This window comes from Physeter macrocephalus, chromosome 7 (assembly GCF_002837175.3).
Source record: "Physeter macrocephalus isolate SW-GA chromosome 7, ASM283717v5, whole genome shotgun sequence".
Lineage (NCBI taxonomy): Eukaryota > Metazoa > Chordata > Mammalia > Artiodactyla > Physeteridae > Physeter > Physeter macrocephalus.
Genome location: NC_041220.1, coordinates 92,424,245 through 92,449,374, shown reverse-complemented (window position 1 = coordinate 92,449,374; position 25,130 = coordinate 92,424,245). Strand labels below are relative to the sequence as shown.

Below are 25,130 nucleotides of genomic sequence, written 5' to 3'. Positions count from 1 at the left end.
GTTGCGGAGCACAGGCTCCGGACGCGCAGGCTCAGCGGCCATGGCTCACGGGCCCAGTCGCTCCGTGGCATGTGGGATCTTCCCAGACCGGGGCGCGAACCCGATTCCCCTGCATCGGCAGGCGGACGCGCAACCACTGCGCCACCAGGGAAGCCCTGAAATTCACATTTCATGTTAATTAGAATTTAAAAACACTGGCTAGACTATGGAATATTAAAGAATTTTCAAAAGGTTATTTCTTGGGGGCCATACTTTCATTTGTTATTTAGTGCTGATTCTTGAAAGCATGTCTTAATAAAGCTATTTTCAACATCCTAAATCATCTGTGACCCAAAACCTCAGATTTTGTTGTCCAAGCTTCCATCCATTCCGTCCATCCAGTCATTTTTTTCATTCTCTGTTGAGGGTTCAAAAAGAACTTAAAATGCTAGTAATGGAGTTGAGATATATTTAAACATAATACAGTGCAAAAGAAGAATATTTTGTGTTGACAGTATTCATAGAAAAGATTGAGTACTCTGGAAGGCCAGAAGCTTTACAGCTAACTTGTGCCTTAGCTGATCAATTCAGTTTAAGGATATAGTATTCGAACAGGTTTTGGAGGATGGGTAAAAGTTTTCGCTTTTGAAATGTGATATTGATTTCACTGGATCACTTTATAATTGATGCTCTTATGCTTTCTTACATGCTTTCGACAAGAGTGAAAAGTTTGAAATCAGTCATTTCTCAAAATTAAAAATTTTGCCTTTTTAAAACCAAAGGCTTACTAAATTACCTCTTCTATGTTATTAATTACTTACTCTCTTAGTGTGTCTTCAGCTTGAGACTGGCAGATTATTCTTGTGTGTAAATGGATGTAAGGATGACATACTGTTACTTGAGATTATAATTGTTTTCTAATTTAACTTTATACAACTCATTTATGTTATCTTATTAAATAACTACTATATTTGAAAGTGTTAAAATGCATTAAAACATTATACCTATTCTATAAAGCAAACTTTTTATCTGTTACTGTGACATAACAATAGCTTTTCATTGACTGATTTAGTTTTGAAATTATTAGAAAGGAATAATGGTAGCTATTGAGATAAATTGACCTTTTTTACTTGATTTTTATTATGGAACTGGCAGTGCTGCACAGACTTCTAGGTTCTACAGAATAGGATTTGATATTCATTTTTCTAATTTCAACCGTGCTTTATATTTCATATGTGTTCAGTTGACAGATTTACATTTTGTGCCTGAGACTTGACTTTCCTTATAGTTTTTAGCTGCCTGTTATGCCTTGAAATGTGTTATTCTATTATGTAGTATGTTGGCATCTTTATCGTGACTGCTGAAGTCTTAGGGAAGATGTATTTTAATGCTAAAATCAGCATTAATTTATGTGCATCCCGATAGTTTTGTTTAGTTGATATTTCATTCAGTTATATTTTTTTCAGAGCTCATTTAAACTCAGATTTTCAAGGTCTGCTATTAGGGAAATGCCATAAACATAATTTGTCTACTCCCAGAAAGTCAAATGGAACATCAAATGGAGATCAATAAAAATGACATTTCAAAATGCTAGCCTGCAATTTGTGAGTCATGCTGAGCCATGCAGCAGAATGAATTTCTTCTCCCCGCCCCCGGGTATGTGTAGTAAGTACAAGTGAGGAAGGAGCACTGAGTAATCCTTAGTTACTGAGAGTCTCAAGTTCTTCCTACCAAACTTAAGAAAAACCCTTTGTATCTGAATGTTACATTTAAAGCCATACAGTTGAATGATAATGATATAATTTTGAATAGAAATATGCACAGGATCTCAGTTGATCTTTTGTCAAGAGAAGGTTAATAAACTAGCAATGAAAGCTTTCTGAAGGACAGTTTTGACCAGGCACAAAATACATCAGTGGAGGTTCATTTAACATTGTTCTTTTTTTCCTTCATTTAAAAATAATTAAACTTAGTGCCTTAAGATAGTCCCATGTAGTGAGTGAATTGCCACACTAGCCTCGCTTTGAACTTTCATCTCTTCCTGGTGATTTGGCAGCTTCTGCTGCTTTCAGTTGGCTTCACTTGGTGTGTGATAGGCAGTGCTTTTGACCATATTTGAGTAGCAGAAGCTGGCACAGCGTCATCTATTTGGGGAGCTTCCTTTCTCCTTTTTCCTATAAAGCCCTTGATGGTTTTCATCATTAATTCAGTGACAAGTATTTACTTCTCTAATATCAAAAGTGTGCTTCTGCTCCATTTCTCTGTTTTGGTCTCTGAGTGCATGTACAATAACTTTGTGTTTTGGGACTGAGTCATAGGATAATGGCAGTGACACTCCACCTACAATCTGGCTGATGGCAGTTATAAATCATGTCTCAATATCCTAGATGCTAAAATGTGAAAATGTTTGCATCTTAGAAGTGATTGGATTTTGCTTTGTGATCCAATCTGACAGGCTTTCTTTTTTTTTTTTTTAATTAATTTATTTGTTTTATTTTTGGCTGCGTTGGGTCTTTGTTGCTGTGCGTGGGCTTTTCTCTAATTGCGGCGAGCAGGGGCTACTGCTGCTACCTCGTTGAGGTGAGTGGGCTTCTCATTGCGGTGGCTTCTCTCGTTGCGGAGTGCGGACTCTAGGTGTGCAGGCTTCGGTAGTTGTGGCACGCGGGCTCAGTAGTTGTGGCTCGCGGGCTCTAGAGCGCAGGCTCAGTAGTTGTGGCTCATGGGCTTAGTTGCTCCACGGCATGTGGGGTCTTCCCGGACCAGGGCTCAAACCTGTGTCCCCTGCATTGGCAGGTGGATTCCTAACCACTGTGCCACCAGGGAAGTCCCCAGGCTTTCTTTTAATGGGTGGGTTTAGCCCGTTTTCATAGTGGATATGACAGATATTATGCTTGGTCTTAGATTTGTTATATTATTTTTATACTTCCTGTTTTTATTGCTTCTTTTTATGCTCTTTCACTCTATGGTCTGTGTTTGTTTTTCCTTTTTAAATGTGTGTTTCTTCTGTATTTTTGTTCTAATGGTTGCCTTTGTAACTTTTTTTTTTTAATGTATATTTTTATTTTTGGCTGTGTTGGGTCTTCATTTCTGTGCGAGGGCTTTCTCTAGTTGTGGCAAGTGGAGGCTACTCTTCATCGCGGTGCACGGGCCTCTCACTATCGCGGCCTCTCTTGTTGCCGAGCACAGGCTCCAGACGCGCAGGCTCAGTAGATGTGGCTCAGCGATACAGTAGGACTTTGTTGTTTCTGTTTTATATATAGTAGTATGTATCTGCTAGTCCCAAACTTCTAATTTATCTCTCCCCACCCACCTTCCCCCTGTGGTAACCATAAGTTTGTTTTTTATGTCTGTGTAACTCCTTTATTCTTGAATGACACGGTACTTAAGTATAAAATTATTTGGGTGTATGTTTTACTTGGGGACTTTGCAGGATTGCTTCATGTCCTCCAGATCAGTGCTTCTTAAATGATCTGTGTTAAAGGGTCAGTCTTTTGCTCGTTTGATGTTTTTATTTTTATTTCTAGTCCACTGGGATCAGATACTTCTGTAAATGTAATAGAAATAAATAACTAGAAAATAAAATGAAAAAAAGAGAAGACATACAAAATACACGCCCACATTTTTTATTACTAGATTGAACAGACCTAAAAGTACTCTGTCTAATTGGTATAAAAGTTTCTAAGCACGTACTCTGGATGTCTGTCTTTGTCTCATCAGGAACTGGAAACATTTGGCGGCCAGCTCCAGTGCATGGCCCTCTTTGCGGAGCACTGTTCTAGAGTTAAGTAGGTACTGTAGATGTCTGGGGCCAGTTTGATTTTGACCACCCAGCAGTTGACTTGATCTTTTTCCTGAATGCTTAAAAGGAAGTAAATATTTTGAGATCTTGCATTTCTGAAAATACCTTTATGTTGATACTTGATTTATAACCTATACAGATGATAGAATTCTAGGTTGGGAATATCTTTCCTTCAGGGTTTGGAAGGCAGTGCTCCATTTTCTTCTGTCTTCATTATAGCTGTTGAGAAGTTCAAGTTCAGCAAGTTCATTCTTGATCTCTTATGTGTGACCTGTGTGACCTCTGTCAGTTTTTTAGAATCTTTTTATTCCTAGAGATGTCACATGTCATGATGATCTATCTGATGTAAGTGTGTTTTATTTTATTTTGCTTGGTGTTCTCTAGTTGTGGCAAGTGGAGGCTACTCTTCATCGCGGTGCACGGGCCTCTCACTATCGCGGCCTCTCTTGTTGCCGAGCACAGGCTCCAGACGCGCAGGCTCAGTAGATGTGGCTCAGCGATACAGTAGGACTTTGTTGTTTCTGTTTTATATATAGTAGTATGTATCTGCTAGTCCCAAACTTCTAATTTATCTCTCCCCACCCACCTTCCCCCTGTGGTAACCATAAGTTTGTTTTTTATGTCTGTGTAACTCCTTTATTCTTGAATGACACGGTACTTAAGTATAAAATTATTTGGGTGTATGTTTTACTTGGGGACTTTGCAGGATTGCTTCATGTCCTCCAGATCAGTGCTTCTTAAATGATCTGTGTTAAAGGGTCAGTCTTTTGCTCGTTTGATGTTTTTATTTTTATTTCTAGTCCACTGGGATCAGATACTTCTGTAAATGTAATAGAAATAAATAACTAGAAAATAAAATGAAAAAAAGAGAAGACATACAAAATACACGCCCACATTTTTTATTACTAGATTGAACAGACCTAAAAGTACTCTGTCTAATTGGTATAAAAGTTTCTAAGCACGTACTCTGGATGTCTGTCTTTGTCTCATCAGGAACTGGAAACATTTGGCGGCCAGCTCCAGTGCATGGCCCTCTTTGCGGAGCACTGTTCTAGAGTTAAGTAGGTACTGTAGATGTCTGGGGCCAGTTTGATTTTGACCACCCAGCAGTTGACTTGATCTTTTTCCTGAATGCTTAAAAGGAAGTAAATATTTTGAGATCTTGCATTTCTGAAAATACCTTTATGTTGATACTTGATTTATAACCTATACAGATGATAGAATTCTAGGTTGGGAATATCTTTCCTTCAGGGTTTGGAAGGCAGTGCTCCATTTTCTTCTGTCTTCATTATAGCTGTTGAGAAGTTCAAGTTCAGCAAGTTCATTCTTGATCTCTTATGTGTGACCTGTGTGACCTCTGTCAGTTTTTTAGAATCTTTTTATTCCTAGAGATGTCACATGTCATGATGATCTATCTGATGTAAGTGTGTTTTATTTTATTTTGCTTGGTGTTAGGTAAATCCTTTCAAACTGGAAACTCATGTTCTTGAGTTCTGAGAAATTTCCCAGATTATGTCCCTATTGCCAAAGAATGACAAACCAAGTCTCACATGATTTTAGGGCTGAGTACAACCCAGTTCTTGCTTAGTGATCTTCTGGAGTTGTCTTTGTTTTCTTGGAGTTTAACTCTTCCCTTTCCTTTAAAGCACTTCTTAATACCTTTTATTTAGGAAAATTTCAAGCGTACACAAGAGCAGAGAGAACAGTATACTAAGAACCTCCTGCACCCACACCCAGTTTCATCAGTCATCAGTACGAGGCTAATTTTGTTTCCCCTGTACCCTCTACCCCGACCTCCAATCTGGACATTATATAGTTCTACCTGGAAACACTTCTCTATGTATCTTAAGAGATAAGGCCTTTAAAAAAAACATGATCACGATACTATTAAAATACCTAAAACATAAACTTTTTTTTTTTTTTTTTGCGGTACACGGGCCTCTCTCTGTTGTGGCCTCTCCCGTTGCGGAGCACAGGCTCCGGACACGCACACTCAGCGGCCATGCCTCACGGGCCCAGCCGCTCCGCGGCATGTGGGATCTTCCCGGACCGGGGCACGAACCCGTGTCCCCTGCATCGGCAGGCGGACTCTCAACCACTGCGCCACCAGGGAAGCCCAACAATTTTTTAATATTACGTAGCATGCAGTTAGTGTTCAGCGTTTCTCTGGTTACCTCATAAATGCCAGTTTATAATTGGTCTGTTCAAATCAGGATCCACAGAGGCTTTACACATGGCAATTGGTTGATATCTTTAATCTTTTATTCATTGAAGAAACAGAGTCACTTGTCTGATAGAAATTTCCATATTCTGAATTTGGTTGATTGCATCCTATAGTGTCAGCTAACATTTATTCTATCCCCTGTATTTCTTGGAAAGTAGAGGCATCCCCAGAATCAAGTTCAGTTTCAGGAGCAACACTCTTCTGTAAGTTGTGTGGTCTGTTTCCTTTTATATCACATCAAAAGGCAGATAATGTCTGGCTGTTCACTTAGTGTGTTATAAGATTGGTTGTGTGTTCAGGTCATATAGGTATAGGCCAACCAATACCATCCATTATAAAGTTCTATGTCACTGTTTCTTCTAATGATTTCAGCAGTAATTGATGATCATTGCCTAGAGTTATAAGGGTTTACAAATTCCTGTCATCGCTTATGCATTTATTAGCTGCGATTCTTTAAAGAAGAACTTTGTTTCATCAACTGTTGACTTAACCGTGTTACAGTTCATCTGGGAAGTCAAGATAAATGTTTAATTCTTCCCCTCTTATTGTTTGTTTTCAGCCTGTTTTCAGAATAATGATTCGGTACCCCAGCAGCTTACAAAGTTGGCTTATCAGGGTCATTGTTCTTTTATTTTTAATATCACTATGAAAACATGTATTTTAAAAATTTAGTTTTCTTTTAGTTAATTGAAATTATTCTTTTTGGTATAGCACTTTTTGAATTTGATTTCATTTTTACGATATTATAGAAGTTATAGGTAGGGTACCCATATAATTTTAATCCAAACCAGAATACTTTCTGAGAGTAAAAGGGGGCACTAACTAGATGGAACTCCAGGACAGCAGATGTAAACTGGGACTGTCCTGGGCAAACAGGGGTGTATGGGCACCCTGGAGGAATGTGGGTTGTTAGGGGAAAATTAACATTTTTTTCCCCAAATTTTTCAGCTTTACTGAAGTACAATAATTTATGTACAATAAGTTGCACGTATTTAAAATTACAGTTTGATAAGTTTTGACGTGAAACCATCTACTCATGAAACCATCACCACAATTAAGAATATGAACATATCTAGGACCCCCAAAAGTTTCCTCCTCTGCCATTGTCCTATATTCCTCCATCCCCAAAGGCCGCAGATAACCACTGATCTGCTTTCTGTCACTATAGATTAGTTTGCATTTTCTAGAATTTTATATAAAGGAATTATACAGTATATAGTATTTTTTGAGGGGATGTGTGTCTAGCTTCTTTTACTTAGTATCAATATTTTTGATGTTCATCCATGTTTAAGTGTTTGTATCATTAGTTTATTCCTTTTTATTCCTGAATAATACTGTGTTGTATGGATATATTTTCACTTGTTTGTAGACATTCAGGTTGCCTCCAGTTATTGCCTATTACAAATAAAGCTGCTACAAACATTTGTATATAAGGGTTTGTATGGACTCATGTTTTTATTTCTCTTAGGTAAATACCTAGGAGTAGAATGGCTGGATCATATGATAAATGTGTTTAACCTTACCAAACTGTTTTCCAAAGTAGCGGCATCATTTTACATTCCCACTAGCAATTTATGAGGTTCCAGTTTCTCCCCATTCTACACAACACTTATTATTATTTTTAAAATTATAGTCATCATATTAAGTGTGATGTAGTATCACATTGTGGTTTTGATTTGCATTTCCTTTGATTGCTAATGATGTTGAACATCTTTCCATGTGCTTATTGGCTATTCGTATATCGTCTTTGGAGAAATGTCTGTTCACTTCCATTTTTTAGTTGGTCTAATTCTTTTTATTGTTGAGTTGTAAGTATTCTTATGTATTGTGGATGCAGTTCCTTTACCAGATACACGATTTGCAAACATTTTCTCGTTCTTGGGTTGTCTTTCCACTTTCTTGGTGGTATCCCTTGCAACACAAAAGTTTTTAATTTTGATTAAGTCCAATTTATTTTTTTTTGTTGCTTACGATAAGGGTGTCTTTTGAAGAAAAGTTTAAAATTTTGATTTCCAATTTATTGGGGTTTTTTTTAATACTTTGTGCTTTTTAAGTCCTATTTAAGAAATCTTTGCCAAATCCAATCATTATTTTCTCTTATGTTTTCTTCTAGAAGTTTTATAGTTTTAGCTCTTAGATTTAGGTCTATGATCCATTTTGGCTTAGTTTTTCTTTTTCTTTTTTCCTTTTTGGCTGTGCTGCGTGGCATGTGGAATCTTAGTTCTCTGACCAGGGATTGAACCCATGCCCCCTGCATTGGAAGCATGGAGTCTTAACCAGTGGACCGGGAGGGAAGTCCTTGCTTAGTTTTAAAATATGATATGAAATAGGGTCAGGCTTTTGAACCTTTTAAAATCAGTTTTTCAGTATCTGCAAAACGTCCTGCTGAGATTTTAAATGAAATTGTGTTGAATTTATAGATAAAGTTGGAAAGAATTGACATCTTAATAATACTGAGGGGCTTCCCTGCTGCCGCAGTGGTTGAGAATCTGCCTGCCAATGCAGGGGACACGGGTTCGAGCCCTGGTCCGGGAAGATCCCACATGCCGCAGAGCAGCTGGGCCCATGAACCACAGCTACTGAGCCTGCGCGTCTGGAGTCTGTGCTCCGCAGCAAGAGAGGCCGCGACAGTGAGAGGCCCGCGCACCTCGTTGAAGAGTGGCCCCCACTCACCGCAGCTAGAGAAAGCCCTCACACAGAAATGAAGACCCAACACAGCCAAATAAATAAATAAATAAATTTAAAAAATAATAATAATAATACTGAGTTTTATAATCCATAGCCATGGTATATCTCTCCAGTTACTAAGTCATCTTTAATTTTTCTCTATGACATTTTGTAATTTTCAGTGTACTGGGGTTATATGTCTCTTGTCAGATTTATTCCTAAATATTTTATATTTTTAATGCTATTTTAAATTGTTATATTTCAGATTTCAGTTTCTGGTTGTTTATTGCTAGTCTGTAACAATAGAGTTGATTTTGTATATTATCTTTTATACTTGATAAGCTTACTTATTTAACAGCTTTTTTGAAGATTTTCTTAGGACTTTCTATATACATGATCATGTCTGTGAGTAAAGAAGTTTTAATGTTTCCTTTCTAATCTGTGCCTTTTATTTCTTGTCTTATCAAAGTGTCTAGAATCCCTGGTCAGTGCTGAGGAGAAATGGTAAGCGTAGACATCCTTGCTTTATTCCAGTCTCAGGAAGAATGCATTCAGTCTTTCATCAGTGGTGTTAGCTGTAAGTTTTTTTTAGATGCCCTTTATCAGGTTATGGAAGTCCCCTTCTATTCCTACTTTTGTGAGATTCTTTATCACAAATGGATGTTTGATTTTTGTCAAGGGCTTTTTTCTGCATCTAATGAGATCATTTTTTTTTTTTTGATTTTTAATATGGTGCATTGCACTGATTGAATTCAAGCATTAAAGCAACCTTGCATATCTGGGGTCAACTACACTTGGTCATGATGTATTACCGTCTTTATATATGTGTTTTTGACTGACTAAAGTTTTGTTAATAATTTTGAGTTTGTGTTCATGAAGTATATTGGTGTCTAGTTTTCTTATAATTTTTTTCTGGTTTTGGTATTGGAGTAATGTTGGCCTAATGAAATGAAGTGGGAATTATACCCTCCTTTCTGTTTTTTGGAAGAATTTGTACAGAATTGGTATTGTTCCACTGTTTTCTAATTTCCAGTGAGAAATCTGGTATCATTCTTATCTTTGTTCTTCTGTGTCTTTTTTCCCTCTGGTTTCTTTTAAGATTTTTCTCTTTATCAACTGATCTTCAAATAATTTTATTATAATGTATCTTATAGTTTTCTTCATTTCTTGTGCATGGGGTTCACTGAGCTTCTTTGATCTTTGAATGTAATTGTAGAAAATTTTAACCATTATTTCTTCAAAAATTTTTCTTCCCCCTCCCTCCTTTCCGAGGTCCATTTTCATGTATTTAGGCCCTTTGTTGTTTCATTTTGGATAGTTTCTAAGGCTGTGCCTTCTAGTACACCAATGTTTTTTTTTTTTTTCTGTAGTGTCTGAACTGCTGTTAGTCACATCAAGGGTATTTTTCATTTCAGACAATTAAAAAATCTTTATAGGTTTGATTTGGGTCTTTTTATATTTTCCATGGCTTTCCTTAGGGTCATGCTTTCCTCTACCTTCTTGAACATATGGAATATAGTTATAATAAAATGGCTTGAATGTCTTTGCTTACTGATTATATTATCTCTGTCATTTCTGAGTTGGTTTGAATTGATTGATTTTTTTTTTCTCTAATCATGGGTCATGTTTTCTTGTTTCTTTGCATACCTGGTTATATTTGATTCAATGCTGGCAGTGTGATTTTTACCTTGTTGTATACTGGATATTTTTTATTCCTTTACCTATTTTTGAGCTTTGTTTTAAGATACAGTTAAGTTACTTGGCTAATGTTTGATACTCTTGAGCAGGAGTTGGCCAACGACAGTCTGCAGGCCAAATCTGGCCATGCCTGTTCATTTCTGTTCGGGTTTGTGGTTGCTATTATGCTACAGCGATAGAATAGTCATGACAGAGAGAATGGATGGCCTGCCAAGCTCAAAATATTTACTGTCTGATCCTTTATAGTTCCTTGCTTTTGAAGGCTTATCTTTAAGCCTTTTGGAGGACCAGAGCAGCCTTGGGGTAGGGCTGATTTCTTCCCACTCCTGAGGCTGTATGTCCTGAGCACCCTACCTGATGCTTGTGGATTCAGAGGTTTCTCACTCTGGGCCCTGGGTGATGGTTCTACCTGCTCATTTCCAGCAGTCCTCTCTCTCGGTAGGTAGTCTTTTCACGCACCTGCTAATCAGTGCTCAGCATAGACTGGAGGGGAATCTCAGCAGGCCTTGGAGCACTATCTCAGTGTCTGCTGTCTGCCTTCCGTGTACTCCATGCGTACCATCCAGTGCTCTGCCTTGTGGATCCAGCTGCCTTGGCCTCCACGATTTCTCAACTCTACCTCATCAACTTGTTGTGCTATGTTTGGGGCCTCCATCCTGTGCAGCCAGCTCTCCACAGGCAGGAAACTGAGCAGCTGTACTGCTCACTCATCTCTTCCCTTCTCTTGGCGTTCACTGTTTGGGCTGCCAGTTGTCCGATATCTTTTTTTTCCTACTTTTTTCCTTTGTCCAATATCTTAAAACTGTGGTTTCATATATTTTATCAATTTTTTGAGGGCCAGGATGGTAAATCTGGTCTCTGTTGCTTTTTCGTGGCTGAATGTGGAAGTCTTCAACAATGAACAGCTACTAATGAATGGTAATAGTAGTGAATTCAGTGTGTCTGTTGCCAAGGAGTGTGCTGGTTCCTTCCACTTGCATCTCATGTCTTAGGGGCCCTTTTCTCTACTGACACTCTTACTTTGAATTACTATTAAAGTTTCTTCTAATTCAAGTTTCTTCTAATATCATGCTCCTTTTTCTTTCCAGTCATAGATAAAGCTGTCAAAAGAACAGTTATCATAGAAATGGAAACATTTAAATTACCAGCATGATGAGCTTATTTCTTGCTATCGCCATTCAGAATATCTATTTCTCACTGCCTTGGGTGCTTTGAAGTGAAACTGTGCTTATATACAGAAAGTTTTAATACCCACTTTGATTCTATGTTAAGTTCACAGTTTTTACAGTGCAGTTCAGAGTTTAGTTCAACTGAAATCATATGACTGTTCTCAAACTCTAAGAATCCTTTAGTGCGCTATTTGACATGCTTAGATCTAGACATTTCTGACCCTCTATGAGCCATGATAATCTTACTTATTTTTCTTTCGTTTTCTTACTCTGCTTTCTTTTTTTAAATTTTTAAAAATTTATTTGTTTATTTATTTATTTTTGGCTGCTTTGGGTCTTCATTGTTGTGCGTGGGCTTTCTCTAGTTGTGGTGAGCTGGGGCTACTCTTCGTTATGGCGCGCGGGCTACTCTTCGTTGTGGCGTGCGGGCTTCTCATTGCGGTGGCTTCTCTTGTTGCGAAGCAGGGGCTCTAGGCACATGGGTTTCGGTAGCTGTGGCACGCGGGCTCAGTAGTTGTGGCTCACGGGCTCTAGAGCACAGGCTCAGTAGTTGTGGCATATGGGCTTGGTTGCTCCGCGGCATGTGGGATCTTCCTGGACCAGGGCTCGAACCCATGTCCCCTGCGTTGGCAGGCAGATTCTTAACCACTGCGCCACCAGGGAAGTCCCATCTTACTGTGATTTCTTAGCTGGATTGCATATACAAAATCAGCAGTTTAAAAAATGTACTGTGATTGTCTTCTCTCTTTAATCATCAGTAATAAAATGAAAAGAGAGGGGAAAAAACCCCAAAGTAGTGACTTTGAAATCAGATATAAAGATGACTTGAAAGGGATCAAATAGGCTATCTGGTATCGTATTTTTTAAGGCTTTGATTATTGTTTTGCTGCTTTGGGGGTGAGCTTCTCAGAACTGCCTCCATCAGTACTGCTAAGAATAGAGGAACTTTATGGGAACATTTTTTCTTTTAGGAGGTAATTTTTCTTGCTAAGTATGCCATAAGAAATTGAAGAATGATCTTAATTTCTCATTTGAAAATGACTGTCTTACTGAGCCAGACTGTTTAACACCTCCAAGTTAGAACACATGGATTTGTCAATAAATTTAAAGGTGATAGTAGTCTCCATTACTACTAAGTTGTTTGAATAATATATTATATTCACATTTTAAATGGATATTGATCTTCAGCCAGTGACTAAATTGGAGCATCTCAATTTTTAAGAAATCGCTGATTCTTTTCCACTTTGTAGGTATGCAGCCAGACGTAAATCCTAGTCAACATCCCACAGATGGTTTTGTACCTTTGCTTCTTCACGCAGTACTCTTTAGGAAGTAATAATACTTTTTGCATGTTAAACCTGGCGAAAATCAATTGTCTTTAAAGCAACAAACTTAAAATGTATTCCTTTGTGTTTTGTTGTGTCTTGAAGGTACTTGAAGTTTATTGAGTTGCCCTTGTCTCAGAGAAAGTTTTGTCAAAGATGTCAGCAGTTGCTGTTGCCAGATGATGAGGAAAAGCATCACAAGCATCAGATAGTGGGTGATATTTCTATCACCCAGTTAAAAAGGCCCAGTCAACTCCTTTATCCATTGGAAAACAAGAAGACAAATGCCCAGTATTTGTTTGCTGATAGGAGCTGTCTGTTCTTGGTAGACCTACTCTCTACCCTTGGGTTCAGAAGAGTACTGTGTGTTGGGACACCAAGGTATGTTATATGTTATTTTAAACATTCTCCCATCACCACTATTTAAACTGTAAGAAAATTTATTAAGTAGTTATTTATTGGGTTGGCCAAAAAGTTCGTTCAGGTTTTTCCGTAAGATATGGAAAACCCAAATGAACTTTTTGTCCAGCCCAATACTATGTGCAGGTTACAACATGAAGCTTCAAGTATACAAAGGAAGTATAAAGCATGGTCCCTTTCTGAGGAGTTTGTAATCTTTATTCCATTTGAGAGAAATCTTTATAGATTTCTGGTATATGATAGGAGATTCTTTCTCATTTGATTCTTAAGTTATTTATTATTTTAGAGTTTTCTGTTTCAGATGAGATCCATCCACTGTTTTAAAAAAATTTGTGAAATTTAAACCTTGCTTATACTTGCCAAATTTTCTTCAGTGTTTCACTGAAATATTAGAAATATCAGGAGAACATTGATGGGTTTTTTTGTTTGCTTGTTATCTATGGCATTTGTAATTTCTTATTAAATTTGCTTTCACTAATTGCTTTAGGTTGCATGAGCTGATCAGGCTGAAAGCATCAGGTGACAAGAAGTCTAACGTTAAAAGCCTTTTATTGGATATTGATTTTCGGTAGGTTTACAAAGTATAATATTTATTCTCCTTCATTATGTTCTGTTTCTTTTTAATGTTTTTGTCTTATTAATCCTATTACAGTCCTTTACTTAACATTTAGAAGTAGTGGTTGGTTATAAGGTATCATTTTAGTCATATAGACTCAACATGTAATCTTCCATATTTCAAACAGGGAGGTGGTAGATTTCTCCTTTTGCTGGTGTGCTTCCTAAATTTTCTCTGTGAATATGTCTAGTTGTCTTTGGCTTATAATTTAGAGATACATTTCAATTGAGTGAAATTTCTTCTGATATACTTATTTTTCAAGGGTAATTCCAAATTTCCTCCAGAATTTTGTTTCATCATGATGTTTTAAGTGTGATAAGACATGTATTTTAATATTTTTACTGGATGATGTGCATACTGTCTTTCACTGGACATGACCTGAAGTGAAGGGAGTGCTAACTAGGAAATAGAAAAGTCCCGAGGCAGAGGATAAACAAACAGATAAGCTCTGTGGGAGAGGGTCAGATTTAAATGGCACCTGATGTGTTGGAACAAACAGGTGAGACAGTGGACCACATCTTGAGTCCTTCCTCTGGTGGTAATTGAGAAGATACAGACGTTTGATTTACAACACGGGATGGCAAATGTGTCCATCTTCAGACTCTCTGATTCTGTAAACTTGAAGTACTCTTCCTAGTTTCTGTAATTGTTTGATTTCCAGGAGTTCATGGTGAGTCTGTAAGACATTGTGTTCTTAGTATATTTTACTTGTTCTTGAGTGTATTGAAGGAATTGGGCTTTGAGTTTCTTTTTTATTTAATCTGATAGAGTCTATTTGGCCAATATTCCAGCATTTGCTGGATTCTCTCTAGTATTATTACTCAGGTTCTCTATGAAATTACATATGCTTTTTCTCCCAAAAAACAGGCAGACAGATTTTTAAAGTGTAGAAAGTCACAATAAAAAGTACAGCTTTCGTTATTTATTTTTCTTTAGATTTCCAAGTCAACTTTAGGTTATCTAATATAAGCACGTATGTCTCTCAGAAATAACCCACACTTTCTGTAACCCTCATCCCTTATTAACAGGGCTAGCACACACTTTACAAATACCTGCTTGATGTGAATAATCCTCGGGAAAATGGAATTCCTTAAGTGATAATATGGACTTCTTCTTAAACTCAAATTCTTTTTTAAAATTGAGGTATAATTCACTTAAAATTTACCATTTTAAAGTGTGTATTTCAGCAGTTTTTGGTATATTCACTAGGTTTTGCAGCCATCACCCATGATTCCAGACCATTTTTAATCACACTGGAAAGAAACTCCTTACTTCCCCTAATAACCATTAATCTGCTTTCTGTCTCCATGAATTTGTCTGTTCTGGATGTTTTATATAATTGGAGTCATACAATGTGTGACCTTTATGTCTGGCCCCTTTCACTTTAGCATAATGTTTTCAAAATTCCTCCATGTCATAGCCTATAACTGTACTTCCTTTTATGGCTGTATAATATCCCATTGTTTGTATGAATATCTCAATTTCTTTTTTAACTACCATGTTTCTTTCCTAAAGTATTATTGTTAAATTATTATAAATGTATTATTTTATTATAAATAAATAAATATATATAAATTATATATTTATTATAAATGTATTATTTTAAAGGTAGAAATTTAACTTTTGAGGTCTTATAATAACAATATTAACAATAACTAGTATTAGTTATTGACAAGTGAATACTTGTCACGTGTCAAACCCTATTCTAAATCCTTTGATCCTCACAATAGCCCTATAGGGTAGATTCTATTAACATTCTCCGTTTCCTCAGAATAGAAAACTGAGGTACAAAGAAATTAAATAGCTTGACCAAAGTCACAGTTTATAAATGTCCAGCTCAGGATTCAAACCCAGTCAGTCTGGCCCCCAAAATTAAATTATCCTCTGGAAATAACTTTGCTTTTGGAAGTGTATATAAGCCTTTCTTATATAGCCTATATTTCTCTCTTGTCATCCTTCTAGCTTTCCCTTTTTCCACCTATCCCCCTGCTTTGTTCCACAACAGTTTTCAAATGCATTAATAACTGGTTTCCATGTTATTCATGTATTTAGAGTCAGGCATTCATATTAGTCAGGAATCTTTCTTTCATTAGAGTCCCAGAAATCCATTTATGTCTCTGCGAACGTATTGGCTTACACTGCTGGAGTCTAGGGTATAACAGGCTTCAGTCCAATTGAGATCCTGGGCCTCACATAATTTTTTAGAGCTCTGTCTTTCTCGCTCTACCTCTCATTCTGTGTTTCTCTCTGTACTGGCCTTATTCTGCAGACAGCTTCCTTCATTCTGCCAAGGACTTTGGTGGGCAGCAGCTTTAAATGTACATAGTCTCAGCTGAACTGCCCAGTAGAAAAAGAATCTTTCCCGAGAGCTCCAGCAGCAAAACTCCAGTGAGTACTCTGCCTACCTTGCCTGGGGTTACATAGCCATTCCAGAACCATCACCGTGGCCTGGCAGATAGGGTGCTATGGAGTGGGTTCTCCATAGGAAATAGGTGTTTGACTGAAACAAGGGGAGATATAGGTGCTGGAAAGACAAAAAAAAAAGATGTCCACAACTGAATTATTCAAGTCAATATATGTCAGTTGTCAGCATCTCTCTTGGGTATTGTATTAATTTGCTAGGGCTGCCATAACAAAATACCACAGACTGGGTGGGTTAAACAATAGAAATTTATTTTCCCACAGTTTTGGAGGCTAGAAGTCGAAGATCAGGGTGTCAGTAGGTTTGGTTTCGGTTTCTTCTTTTTTTTTTTTTTTTTTTTAATTTATTTTATTATTTATTTATTTATTTTTGGCTGTGTTGGGTCTTCGTTGCCGTGCGCAGACTTTCTCTAGTTATGGAGAGCAGGGGCTACTCTTCGTTGTGGTGCGTGGGCTTCTCATTGCGGTGGCTTCACTTGTTGCAGAGCACGGCCTCTAGGCATGCAGGCTTCAGTAGTTATGGCACACGGCCTCAGTAGTTGTGGCTCGTGAGCTCTAGAGCACAGGCTCAGTAGTTGTGGTGCATGGGCTTAGTTGCTCCGCGGCATGTGGGATCTTCCCAGACCAGGGCTCGAACCCATGTCCCCTGCATTGGCAGGTGGATTGTTAACCACTGCGCCACCAGGGAAGTCCCAGGTTTGGTTTCTTCTGAGATCTCTCTCCTTGGCTTGCAGATAGCTGCCTTCTAACTGTGTCATCACATGGTCTTTCCTGTGTGTGTGCACATCCCTGGTATCTCTTTATGTGTCCAGATTTCCTCTTCTTATAAAGACACCGGTCATACGCATTGGGGCCCACCCTAATGACCTCCTTTTAACTTAGTCACCTCTTAGTACACCTGAAACTAACATAACATTGTACATCAATCATATTTCAATTAAAAAAAATTTTTAAAGGATAAATGCTTAAAAATTAATTTAATTACCTCTTTAAGGGCCCTCTCTCCAAATATAGTTACCTTTTGAGAGACTGAGGGATCAGTGCTTCAGCATATGAATTAGTTGGTGGGACACAACCGAGGCCATAACAGGTATATACCTAGGAGTAGAATTGCTTGGTCATGTGGTAATTCTATGTTTAACTTCTTGAGGGACTCCCAAACTGTTTTCCAAGGTGACTGCACTGTTTTACTTTCCCAACAGCAATGTATGAGAGTTCCAATTTCTCCACATCTTTGTCAACACTTGTTATTGTCTGTCGTCTTGAAGTAGTGTCTCATTGTGGTTTGTTTTGAATTTTATTGGTGTCTAATGTTGTTGAGCATCTTTTCATGTGCTTATGGCCAATTGTTTATCTTTTTGGAGAAGTGTCTATTCAGTCCTTTGCCCATTTTTTTTTTTTTTGCGGTACACGGGCCTCTCACTGTTGTGGCCTCTCTCGTTGCGGAGCACAGGCTCTGGACGCGCAGGCTCAGCGGCCATGGCTCACGGGCCCAGCTGCTCCGTGGCATGTGGGATCTTCCCGGACCCGGGCATGGACCCCTGTCCCCTGCATCGGCAGGCGGACTCCCAACCACTGTGCCACCAGGGAAGCCCTGCCCATTTTTAAAATTGGTTATTTGTCTTATTGTTGAATTGAAAGAGTTCTTAATATATTCTGGATACTAGACCCCTATCAGATATATGATTCGTAGATATTTTCTCCCATTCTTTGTTTTTTTTTTCACTTTTTTTTTTTTTTGCGGTATGCAGGCCTCTTACTGTTGTGGCCTCTCCCGTTGCGGAGCACAGGCTCCGGACGCGCAGGCTCAGCGGCCATGGCTCACAGGCCCAGCCGCTCCGCGGCATGTGGGATCTTCCCGAACCGGGGCACGAACCCATGTCCCCTGCATCGGCAGGCGGACTCTCAACCACCGCGCCACCAGGGAAGCCCATGTTTTTTCACTTTTGATGGAGTCCAATCATTCTGTTTTCTTTGGTTGCTTGTGTTTTAGGTGTCATACCAAGAAACTATTGCCTAATCCAAAGTCATGAATATTTATGCTTGTTTTCTTCTAAGAGTTTTTAATTTTAGCTCTTACATTTAGGTCATTGATTTCTTTTGAGTAATTTTTATATATGGTGTGAGGTAGGGGTCTAACTTTATTCTTTGCATGTGGATATCCAGTTGCCTTGGTACCATTTGTTAAAATGATTATTCTTTTCCCATTGAATGGTCTTGGAACCTTATTGAAAACCAAATGACCATAAATGTATGGATTTATTTGTAGACTCTAAATTCTATTCCATTGATCTATGTCTGTCCTTATGCCAGTCCCACACAATCTTGATTATTGTTGCTTTGTAGTGAGTTTTGAAATTGGAAAGTGTGAGTCTTTCAACTTAATTCTCTTTCAAGATTGTTTTGGCTATTGTGGGTTCCTTGCACTTCTATATGAATTTTAGAATTACCTTGTCATTTTCTACAAAAAAGCCAACTGGCCTTTTTATAGGGATTGCATTGAATTTATAGATCAATTTGAGGAGTATTTTCATCTTAATATTAAGTGTTCTGGTTCATGAATATGAGATGTCTTTCCATTTATTTAGATATTCTTTAAGTTCTTTAAACAATATTTTGTAGTTTTCAGTGTGCAGGACTTGTACTTCTTTTGTTAAATTTGTTCCTAAACACTTCTTTTTGTTGCTATTGTAAATAAATTGTTTTTAAAAATTTTATTATCTATTGTTCATTGCTACTGCCCTGTTTACTTGTTTTTAAAAAAATTGCAATAAAGTACACATAGTAAATATAAAATTTACCATTTTTTAAGTGTATAGTTCAGTACTGTTAAGTAAGTGAAGGACATTCATATCGTTGTACTCATTCTCCAGAACTCTTTGCATCTTACCTGATATACTTTTAATTTGAAAGATTTATATGGTCCTTTAACTCTTTTGCCTTAAATGCCATGCCTTGTAGTTTTACCTTTCTTGAGCCTGTAGTTCAAATCCCCTGGTCAGAATAGGGAGTAGGGGATGTGGATAAAGTTGTTTTATAACCTGTGGAATATACAGATGCTTTTTTTCTTTGTGTCTATAAACCCCTGTGTGTGTGTTGCAGACAAAAGCTGAAGGTATAGTACTGTGGTATCCTAGCATAGCTTCTTTGATAGCTACTCTGTTTCTGAGTCAGTTCTGTAAAAGGTCAACATTGGGTGCTAAGGTAGAGCTGGTTTATTGACATATGTTTGTAGCCAGAATGAACTCAGCCTGTTGCCTGTATTTACACTATGATAGAGTGTGGGGTTGGTTCAGATTTCTCACAAGGACCACAGTTAAATCAGGGAAACATTCCTTTGTGGTATAAAGTGGTACTGAATAGTTCTTTCTGGCACTTTGACTTTGGCTTGTTGTTGCCCTACGTAAGGTCTGTGCAAGGCTGCAGAGAACTGCCTCAACTCCAGGGCTGTATGTAGATGTGCGGTAAATGTCCTTTTCTGGGGGTCTAAGATATGAAGTTAACATTTGCTAAGATGGATTTCTATATGCTCTAATTTTAGCATGAAAGATATGAAACTCTGTTTGGCAAACTATCATCCAAATAAAGTTGTATCAAAAAAATGTATTTCTTAGTCTCATTTCATGAACTAGTTTTATTCAGCTCTTGATTACATTTCCTTTGTGTAGAACATGTTTCATACTTGGTAACTGACTGATTTAAAGAGAATGAATGGCCAAATTAAATGAATGTCCTTTTGAGCAGTTTTCAAGTGCATGCATTTCTGATTGGTTTTGTTTGCCTTATTCAATAGAGAGAATAATTCTTTGTGGCCAATTTCATTCTAAGAGGGTGATGTTGAGTGATTTTTCATAATTTAAAATATGAATAATTATGCTTCCTTGTTTGTGTTTGATGGAAACTTAGAGCTGAAATCTTGGCTTTTTTCTCTCTCTGGCTCTGCCCACTGCTGCCCAGAACAGTTTTGGATGAGTGTGCTATGCTGAATTTTATGTAAATAAAAATTTTTTTTAATTTTAAAAAATGACTATTGCATCATGAAGCAATGAAAATAAATGGAGGGGGGTAGAAATATATTTAAAAAGAGATTGTATTTTCCCTTGCTCACACAAAGCAATGCAAGAGCGAAGAGCTCTCAAATGATGGTTGATCCACAGCTGTACTAGTATTAATATATATGTGTAAATTAAGTAACTGGTATAGCTATATTATCAGCTATTTGGGATTTGGTTAAAGAGGAAGACATTTGTTTATTAATGGTAATTTACATTGTCCCACAGTGTTTTGGAATGTTCCTTGGGTTACAGTATATAGTTTAAATATTTTTCAGTTATTCAAACCTTCTGTTTATTTCTTCATTGCAAATTTGTTTTATGAAATCAGCAGATGTACTAACAGTATCTTAAGTGATATTAAGGGATATTGTACTGAGAATGGCGAACAGCTGTTCTTCCATCTCCACAGAATAACAGGAAATGGATTTAGATTACAGGAGGAGATATTTTGATTGGGCATAAACATAATTCCCTAACATTAGAGTCACTGAGACATACATCTTTATAGCTGGTATTTATTAAAATAATGATACCTGACATTTCAGTATATGCTTTGTAGCTGGCATTGTATTCAGCACTTTACATACATTATCTTATTTATTCTTACCAAGTCCTATGAGGTATTATAGAAACTATTTTCCTATTTTGTAGATGAAGAAATGGGGGCTCAGATAGGTTAAATAACTTACTAAGATTACACAGCTAATAAATGAGAGACCCAGAGTTTGAAACCAGACCACCCGACTGTACAGCTGTACTCTTAGCCTAAGTGTAATAGGAAGAGGATAAACTAGGCTTGTCCGTTGTATTAAATACTCAGCATGGTTGGTGATCAGTTATAGACGGTCATGAATAACTGCGAGTAGTAGTAGAAGCAAAGAAGCACCGCTATCGTGATTTGGTTAAAGAAGCTGTGTAAGTAAGGATGTGTCCCTGATTTTTTCTCAGTCTTTCCACTAGGTTATGAATTCTGTAGAATGATGGTGTGGTTCATATGTGAATTGTTTATGACAAAACTGTGGAAGTTCAAAATCCTACTGCGGTAAAAGAGGTTTCTATATTATACAAAAAACCCTCAGAAATCAGCAAGAAAGAGATTAAGGCCCATAGACATAAATGGGAAAAACAGAGCTAGGCAGTACAAATAAAATTAAGGAATAAAGAAAACTCAGTTTTGTAAGAACTCAGATAAATGCAAATTTAAGCCATAATGTGGTATGAATTTTGCCTAGTAAATTAGAGAAAATTTATAAAATGTTAATACCCAAAGCTGGTACTCTCATTCATTACTGACTGCATTTTAAAGTAGTATGTTAGAAGAATAAAATGATTCAATCAGTAAATAAATATCCTCTTTCCTGGCACTAATTCAGTATATATGAAATGCGTGTACTTCTTTTCTCTTACATATTGAGAAGCATATTTTATTAAGCTAATTCACAATAGACAAGAAAAACTCTGTATTAAATACCTTTTTTTGTTAACCACGGAAGAAAATAATTAACAGGTGTTGAGAAGAAACGTTGATTCAGTATTTTCCTTAAAATTATTAACTATGAGAGATGTATTTTAATTGCCAGCCCATCTCAAGCTTAAGTTGCGTAATAATCTATCAGGAACATGATTATTTATGTAGAATCTTCTGGTCCATAGGAACCAGAAGATTATATGTGTTTTTTATATATGAGTGTTCTGTAATTTCACCACTGGCTTATTAAACTTGGGACCATAATTTAAGTTTGTTATTCATCCACTGTTGCTGACTTCTTGAGATTTTGGGAAAGTATTCTTTATTTCAAAAAACTAAAGGATGATGAAATTGATTTTATTAAAGGTGTGATTTCATAGTTTTAAAATTTAGTTTACATTTATTTATTTATTTATGCATAACTATGACCAGACAAGTAACTGCAGTAATAAACAAATTATCTTACAGGTATTCACAGTTTTATATGGAAGATAGTTTTTGCCATTATAACATGTTTAACCATCACTTCTTTGATGGAAAGGTAAGAATTATGACAATTATCTCTTTCTTTTATTGTATGTCCTTCATTATTTTTCTAGGGTCCCTCAAGAGCAAATGGTGGCTTTTCTACCATTTATTGATATTTATTTTTGTTCATTCGCTGAGTGTGTATTGAGAACCTAGAGGTGATCATGTTATTCATCTTTCATGACTTTTCACTGCTTCTTGGGTGAAGAGCCACTTTCTCACCAAGACTCATGTAGCTTTTTGTGATCTGACCCCTGCCACTCTCCAGCCTGTCCTCTCCCTGTTCCTGCTTTGCTGTTCGTGTTCAGGACATATGACCTTCATCTCAAACTGGCCTTTCCACCACAGGGGCTTTTGCCCATGCTATTCCCTCCACCTTCTACTCTCTGCCTTGTTAATATCACCTCATCCTTCAGAACCCTGTTCCAAGTTACTTTCTTTAGCCTCCCCTGACCCTCAGACAAGGTCAGGTTCTCCTTTGTAGATTTATGATCCTGTAATTAAATAATTGTGTGGTTAGTTGTTTGCTGTCTGCCTTCCTGATAAATTTCATGTCCCAGTTAAGGGGATTTATGGTTTTATTAAACTAATCCTTAAAAAATAGACAGTGTCAAGAGTTAACTCCAATCTATGAACTCTGGGTGATAATGTGTTAGTTTAGGTTCATCACTTTTAACAAATGTCCCACTCTGGTGGGTGCTGTTGATAGTGGGAGCGGTTATCCATGTGTGGGGCAGGGGGTATGTGGGATATCGTTATACCTTCCTCTCAATTTTGGTGTAAACCTAAAACTACTCTAAAAAAAATAACCTTATAAAAAAGGGAGAGTGGTTTAAAAAAATCTTCTTTCAATATGATGTTAATAACATCATTGTGAATAAACAACATAGCAGAGCTGATATTTCTACTCCTAATTTGAGCTCTTTGTCAGTCCCATTACAAAAAAAAAAATCTATAACCAACCACATAATCACACCTGACAGGAGGTTGGTCAAAAATGTTTGAAATTATCAAGACTACTTGAAGCATATCCATACATATATGTGGTGGGTATATATCAATTTTTAAAGAATTGTGAGTCATATTTAAGTATATATTGTGCTTTAAGATATTAGCTAATGATAGAATGAAAACCAAGCAAGACTAAAAAACTAAGCATTCAGGAAATGAAAATAGATTCTAAATTGTTGGTTGGGATTGAAAAAATGAGACTCATTGAAAAATGAGATTTAGTAAGTATAGCCAGCGATGTACTCCTTCCACCAGAATCCATTTAGCATGGGGATACGTATTTTTCAGCCACAAAAGCTATGAAAACCAAGTATTGAAGTAAATAACAGAATTAGACTTCACTGTTTCCCAAAGCGCTTGTGTGGTTGATAACCACTAGAATTTGAGAACTGATTAGATGAGCATGAAGGAGAACGAGGAATTGAAAGATCGCTTGACAGTAGATGAAGAGGGGCTTCTCACCTCGGACAGTGACAGTGGGGAAAAGAGAGGAAAGAAGTGGATTCTGAAGGCATTTCACAGATGAAAACCAGAAGACTTGGTGTAATTACTCTGTGTACACCTGAAACTAATATAATGTTATATGTCAATTATACCTCAATTAAAAAAAAAAAAGACTTGGTGATAAGTGTACCAGGGGTGAAGTCAAAGATGACATGGGGCCATGACCTGGATTCATCTTCCATTCTTCAAAACAGAGAGTAGGGAAGTGTGGAAGTGACGTTTGGAAGTGTTGAGTTTGTGGGGCTGGCACGGCATCGACGTGCAAGTGTCCAGTGTGGTCTCTTGAAACTGTGGGGCTTTGAGCTCAGGGGGGTTGTCAGCACTGGTGACACAGCTGAGGAAGGAACTGAGTTCATATTACTGCTTGATGCTGCAGTAGTGGGTCAGGTATTTGTTTATTTGTTTTTAATACCGGACCATGATTTTGCTTTTTAATTTGAACAATAAAGACAAGAGTAAAATTACATTTAAATACCGAAGAGTTGGCTAGCAATTTCATATATCTTAAGAAAGTAACATGTAAGTAGCCTTTTCTAGGAAATTCTATGTAGCTTTAATTGAGAGTTTATAGAATTACCTTACAAGTTTCTAGAATAACGGTTGGAATAAGCTGCCAAGACTGAGCTCCATGTTCTGTTTCACAGAAGAAAACAGTCATCCAGCTCAGGTTCTCCTTTCTCTATATTTTAGGAGCAGCCACTAAATAGCACTGCAACTGTAGAGAATGACCTACAGAAAACTATTGTTTAATGATTTTATTGTCTCCCCTTTTTCTACCTACTTACGGAGTCAGGGTTTTCAGTAGAGATTACCATCTACTAATCAATCACCAAAGTATTTAAGTGTCTACTAGGTGTCTGTCTGTGAAGGCATATAAGCCTTTGAGGTACCATGTGCCTTTGAGGATCTAAGCCTCTGCCACTGCACAGAAGCTCTTCACAGTTCATGAGATTAAAAAGTAGGAGTTTTCTGCACAGGATTTTTTTCATAGCAAATAATATAGTCTTTGAGTAGTAAAAAATGTCATACACCTTATTGGTAAGGTGGTTAAAGTGTGTACAGAGGGTGGCTATTTAAAATGCCGAGCACTTTTTTAGTGATGACTGAGATGAAGAACAGAGTTAAGTTATTGTCAACCTTGTGGCATAAGCAAATGTCTGTTTCCCATAGGTGGTCAACATTAGGACCCTCAGCAACCTAGGACGGGACATCCCACCATTGATTCTTACCTGGGAAGATATTCTTT

At 37.3% G+C, this 25,130-nt stretch overlaps 1 protein-coding gene across 2 annotated transcripts in view; it reads left to right on the top strand.

Annotated features, from left to right (window-relative positions):
• Window positions 1–25,130, top strand: part of ZCCHC4 (zinc finger CCHC-type containing 4) — a 47,922-nt gene that overhangs the window by 5,245 nt on the left and 17,547 nt on the right. For both annotated transcript variants that reach the window (XM_007125548.4, XM_007125547.4), the window contains exons 4-6: window positions 12,967–13,242; window positions 13,769–13,849; window positions 22,310–22,382. In XM_007125548.4, coding sequence (XP_007125610.2) covers window positions 12,967–13,242; window positions 13,769–13,849; window positions 22,310–22,382 — 430 coding nt within the window. The remainder of the gene's footprint in view (window positions 1–12,966; window positions 13,243–13,768; window positions 13,850–22,309; window positions 22,383–25,130) is intronic.